This window comes from Molothrus aeneus, chromosome 3 (assembly GCF_037042795.1).
Source record: "Molothrus aeneus isolate 106 chromosome 3, BPBGC_Maene_1.0, whole genome shotgun sequence".
Taxonomy (NCBI): domain Eukaryota; kingdom Metazoa; phylum Chordata; class Aves; order Passeriformes; family Icteridae; genus Molothrus; species Molothrus aeneus.
The window spans coordinates 67,807,157-67,813,156 of NC_089648.1; the positions used below are offsets into that span (position 1 = coordinate 67,807,157).

Below are 6,000 nucleotides of genomic sequence, written 5' to 3' on the forward strand. Positions count from 1 at the left end.
CTGGTTAATTTTTTCCCCTATCTGTGGTCAAAAGCACACCATGAGAGTATTTTGTTTAGCTTTGTAAGGCCTTCAAATAAGCTCAGTAGTGATGGTGAGCAATTTATGACAACACTAGGAGAGAGTGTTTGTTGCCTGAAAAGTAGAAAAACCTGCTTGTAGAAAACTTAGCTCAATTCAGAATGGAAAATGCTCTCAGTGCGTTTCACTCAGTGGGGTACAAGTTAAGTTATGGTGATTAGCATTTTTCTAGGAACAGCTTTATAGAATCTCTGTAAGCTGCTGTGTCAAGTCATTGGCAGAAACATCTGCTTTCCTGCTGTCCTTTTGTTATGTTGTATGTTGGGTTCCACTTTAGACATACTTGTTTTATATCCAGGACCCTGGCCTAAACCTTGATTATCTCAGTACTAGTAATGCAATTATTAATAACGCTGAAGTGCTTGGGAGCACTGCATGTGCAGAACATGTTGTTCAGATACAGAACAGCACCATACTTTGAAATAAATGAGAAAGATTTTCACCCCTGAAGAATTTAATTGGCTTAGCTACTACAGGGGTGGCAGTATGTGGAAATGTAGAGTGTTGCTCTACTTGTTGGAAAGTGTTCTACAAACACTTTTGCTCTGAATTTAATAGAATTTTTTTAAAATAAAATTCTGTAATTGAATAGTTAATTAAAATTTACTAACTGATCAGATCCTTGAGGTGTGTCTTAAGTTGTCATTAACAAGTTGAATCATCTTTATTTAGTGCTAGTACTCAATAGTAGATATTGATTGAGTCCTGTGTCTATTAAAGCAGCAAGTTCTCTGTATGTATTGGAATAAAGATTCTCTGACAGAAGTTCAGCTAAATTATTCAGTTGTAAATTCTACCATGAAACATCAATGGATGTTTCATGAATGTGGTAAAATAAGAGGAGTTCTGATTGTATTGCTGTGTTTATTTAACTCAAAATAACGTGTCTAATAAACACTAAGGTCACACGCATACTGTAGAAACTATCTGATATACCTGTCAAAATCAAACCCTTGAGCTGCTAGAAGTAATAACAGGGAAAGTGGGATGAATTATTGAAAAGCCACACTGTATAATACGCAACACTAGTGGAGAGAAGATACTTGCATTCAGAATCAGACTGAAGTGTAGAACAGCGGATGAGGGCACCAATACTGCCTCCTGCTGAAGGTGAATTGGATCATTTCTCCCTGTTTTTTACAGATCCCAAGCCTACGTGGACCACATTGACGGGTCATATTCCCTTTCTGCCCTGCCCTACAGCCAGATGTCAGAGCTGCTGAGCAGAGCCGAGGAGCGCGTGCTGGTCCGGCCCCACGAGCCGCCGCCGCCGCCCCCCATGCACGGCGCCGCCGAGGCCAAGCCCGTGCCTCCCTGCGTCAGGTACCGGCCACAGAGGCCACGTGCACTTCTCCTGGGGCTGGTTTGGTTATCCACCCCCCTGCTAATAGCTAATAGTCAGCATTATTTCTGTGCTGCCCATGAATCCCAGCGTGCCTGCAGGAACAGGGCTGCGGGGAGCTGGGTGGGAAGGCCGGCACCTAAATCCCATAGGGTGGAGAAAGGCCTCAGCTTGCCATCAATACTGCAACCGTATTGCCTTCTGAGTTAAATGGCAAGACCAAAAACTATATGGAAAATGCTTCTGTGAAATATGTTGACATTTCAGGATGTAGCTTTGGAGTTTTGGAAATTTGTACAACTGAGATGTGTTTCAGCCTACATGAAAGGAAGAATATATCACAGTAAGACAGCTGTCAAAACTATGTATTCATTGCATTTGCTAAATTGTAAGTGCTTCTCTCTCCCAAAGTGGGTTTTTTTTTCCCTACTTCTTTGTACCTTTTCAGAAGTGGATACATACATAGAATATTTTCTAGAGGTGAAAATTTCTTTGTCACTCTCCTATTTTTTTATACCAAAAGCCTTATTTTATGGTCAGGCACATACAGCTTAGAATAGGGGATAGCTAATTCAGATGGGGTTGTTACATCAGCAAGATGTTAGTCTCTTGAAATGGGTGATTTTTGCTGCTTAGGAGATCATACACAAAAATGCATAACTCTTTAGATTAATTTACCACAACAGTTTAAAATCCTCTAGTTGTCTTTCAGGAAAATAAATTTACTGTTCTCTCTTGTTTCTTCAGTTCACCTATTTATTGTCCTGTAATGAGTATCTAGCATATAACTGTACCTCTCTGTATGCAGTACTGATGACTTTTAATATTAGTCTCACTCATTTTTTCATCACACCTTAAATATATATTTCAAATTAACTTGTTCTCACTGTTTGCATTGTTTTGGTTTGGTTTTAAAGTTCTGTGAACCAAAACAGTTAATCAACTGCTAGTTCCCTGACTTGAGAAAAATAATTTGGGTTTACTTAGGGACAACAGGGAAGAATTATATCAAAGGTATAGGAAATCTTTGATCAAGATGCAGGTACACTGTATAAGAACATAGATTTGGTTAATAGCTGAATTTGAGCAGAGGTCTTTTGGAAACCCTTGCAAGCTCCATACTGAAAATTAGACATCCTTATTTATGAGGTGCGGACAAACACCCTGAAATCATCATAGTACATAATGCTCTTTAATGCCCAGGTTTCAATGTTCTAAAGTTGCAGAAGTTAATCTATTACTATTTTTCCACTCTCTAGCCGCTAATAACTTTGTTCTGTTATTGGATGTTGCAGTTCTACTCCTGGCTTGGTAGAAAATCGTCCTCAGTCACCAGCAACAGGCAGAACACCGGTGTTTGTGAGCCCCACTCCTCCTCCTCCACCACCACCACCTCTTCCATCTGCTTTGTCAACTTCATCATTAAGAGCTGCAATGACTTCCACCCCTCCACCCCCAGTCCCACCCCCACCACCCCCTCCCACAGCTGCTCTGCAGGCCCCAGCTGTGCCACCTCCGCCAGCTCCTCTCCAGATAGCTCCTGGAGTTCTTCATCCAGCTCCGCCTCCAGTTGCTCCTCCCCTAGCACAGCCCTCTCCCCCTGTCCCCAGAGCCGCCCAGGTGTGCGAAGCTCTGCCTGTTCACCCAGTTCCTCCACAAGCTGAAGTACAGGGACTTCCTCCACCACCCCCACCTCCTCCCCTGCCACCTCCTGGCATCCGACCTTCCTCCCCTGTCACAGTTGCAAACCTTTCTCACCCTCCTCCTGTTCTGCACCCTCCTCCCACAACCATTGTCCCTGGCCCTCATGCACCCATAATGCCTCCGTCTCCACCATCCCAAGTGATTCCTGCTCCTGAGCCCAAACGCCATCCTTCAACTCTGCCTGTGATCAGTGATGCTAGGAGCGTTCTGCTGGAAGCAATACGGAAAGGTAACGTTGGCTATGAAGCAGCAAACAGAACAGTCTCAGAAACCTAAATAGTGACCTTTGAGAGATGGAATATTTCACATGTGTAAGAAGCTAGAGGAATGCATCTTATGTCTGTTTTCTATCCCCTACAGTGTATGCATTGCCAAGTAGACAGTTTTTTTTCAATTTGTAATTTCACTTATCAGATGTTTAGTTTGGATGGCAAACCTGGTTCTCTGTGGAAGTTAGATTACAGAAAAAAGTACATGTGTTTGTAGATGATCTGTGGGTCTGTGGAGATTATCTTTCCATTTCTGTTTACCTGCAAATGTAGCTATTTCTGATCATCTACAAATTGTGTAGAAGACAAAAACATTGGTTTTCACAGACTATTAGATAAAGGCGAAACGGATCAATTGGCATTGGAATTTTGATCATCTGTCACTGTATTACAAGATATAAGTGACATTCAGAAATCGTTGCTGAAGACCTCAAGCTGTTAAGTATCTGATCTGGACACTGATCTCAGTGCAGTAGTGGAGCAGCCTTTGCATTGCAAGGTGCCCATAGCAGAGTGCAAGAGAAGGGCAGAGCTGCAGGGCAGTGTTTTCCTGATGATCTCATGAGGAGTTCTGTGTGCCCACTGTACCTTTCATCTTATGGTGCCCATGGCCAGGAAAATCCCCACTGGCATCAGAACACACATTGGTGTGTGCTGCTGTTTGATGGTGGAGTGTCTTTCAGTAGTTAAGATCTCTCAAGTGTTTCAAGTCCTACATTCTTCTTCTCTTCCCCTGCACTGTAGCACAGCACAGAATCTGTATGGTACTGTAATATCAGCAGACAGGCTATAGCACTAATTCAAAATATTTTTGCATGTCTATATGCACGTGAATTGATAACATCATTGAAGTCTAAAGAAATGTTGACAACAGCTGAGTACAACAGGCGTGCATGAACATGCGTAGAGAATGTCAGCAAAAATGAGAAAATAGAGCCTGCTGGTATAATCTCGATGATTGCTGAAAACACTTTTGACGGAGTCATACCCAAAAAACAAAGGCTTGAGTTACCACAGCTTTGATCTCCAAGTAATACTTTATCCCAAACCAAATCATTGCATGATAAAAAACAGAGTTATAAGAGGTCCTGTCTTGTTAGCATATTCAAATAGCTGTAAACTTACATTAAAATTATGAATAGAGAGTCTAGAAAATGCAAGTAGCAAAATGGCTTAATCACTTAGAGTGGTACTAAAAATGTATTTTAATGGAAAATCAGAACCAGGATATTGTAGTAGACGGACTCAAGATCTTGTCTGCCTCTGCAATTCTGACATTCTTCTCTTTAAAAGCTTGACAAAAAAAATTCTACCTGAGCAGGACAGCATCCTGCGTATTCATTTTTGATTGCAAAGCATTCTGTGAATCATGACCTAAATCCATTTGCAGTGGTGAAGGAGGAGGGTGACATGTTTGTGCTCTGATGTTCCCAGGCATTCAGCTCCGCAAAGTGGAGGAGCAGCGGGAGCAGGAAGCAAAGCACGAGCGCATTGAGAACGACGTCGCCACCATCCTCTCCCGTCGCATCGCTGTGGAATACAGTGATTCAGAAGATGATTCGGAATTTGATGAAGTAGATTGGCTAGAGTAAAATTATTACATTGCTGTACACTGCAAAATCGAATGCTAATGTCCATTGTGGTGCTTGTTCTTTGGAAGTTTGATGGTCATTTCTAGTGTTTTTTGTATTCTTTTCTTAACATAATTAATCCATGTTTTTCTACTTTTCAGTTTACAAAGAGCTCCTAGTGCATCTTCAAAACTAAATGTTTTACAGTGGCTTTTCTTACACATCTCTTTTGAAAGAACATACTTTGTTCCAATAGACCACTAAGTATTAAGCATGGGCAGCTGTTGGTAGAGTAGCAGTTTCAATTTTTTGGCATATCTTAACTGTGCACTTTGTGAATTTTAAGTTGATGAAGGCAACTGAGATTGACATTCCAAGGGCAGCTGTATGTACTAATGAGCCTTATTCCACTTCTGATAGTGTTTTAAAACAGTAAACCTAGCTATCAAAATATCACTGCCTCGATCACACCTGTATACTAAAAGTACATATAGTTAGCAGCACTGAACACACTGAAAAGCAAATGGATCTTTGGGGGGGTTTATTATTGTTTTATTGTTGTTTTTAAATAATTATGGCCTTATTTGAATGTTTAGAGATTCCCCTTCCCTTCTTCCCTCCCAGGTACATATTGTGTGGTACTATTTTTGCCTGCATAATAAAAGTTTAAAGATTTTTTTTTCCCCTTGTGAAATCTTTTGACTTAAACATGCTGTGTAACTTATGTAACTGTTAAAATAACAGTTTGATTTAATAAATGGTTCATTTTAAATGTTCCTGGGTGTTGCTCTTTCAATGAAGCCTGCTTTTCACTGGTATACCTGAGAGATCCTTGGTTTTCAGGTATTTAATCTGTGGTGTACAAAGTTAAAGTATTTTCCCATCAGTGTATCTTGATGAGATGCAGCAGTTAAAATCATGATTGATGAAACATGATTTTTTAAGTGCTGTCTAGCAGTGCAGTGCATGTTTTGCACATCTTTTGTGTTTCACTTCCCTGGAATAACCCCTTCAAGTCTGAGCACATAGTCAA

General features: G+C 40.9%; 1 protein-coding gene across 4 annotated transcripts in view; it reads left to right on the forward strand.

Annotated features, from left to right (window-relative positions):
- WASF1 (WASP family member 1) overlaps positions 1-5,743 on the forward strand; it is an 87,582-nt gene extending 81,839 nt beyond the window's left edge. For all 4 annotated transcript variants that reach the window (XM_066547115.1, XM_066547113.1, XM_066547112.1 and 1 more), the window contains exons 7-9: positions 1,225-1,404; positions 2,719-3,356; positions 4,831-5,743. In XM_066547115.1, the coding sequence (XP_066403212.1) occupies positions 1,225-1,404; positions 2,719-3,356; positions 4,831-4,988 (976 nt within the window). In that variant the 3' untranslated portion in view covers positions 4,989-5,743. The remainder of the gene's footprint in view (positions 1-1,224; positions 1,405-2,718; positions 3,357-4,830) is intronic.
- Positions 5,744-6,000: the final 257 nt, after the last annotated feature.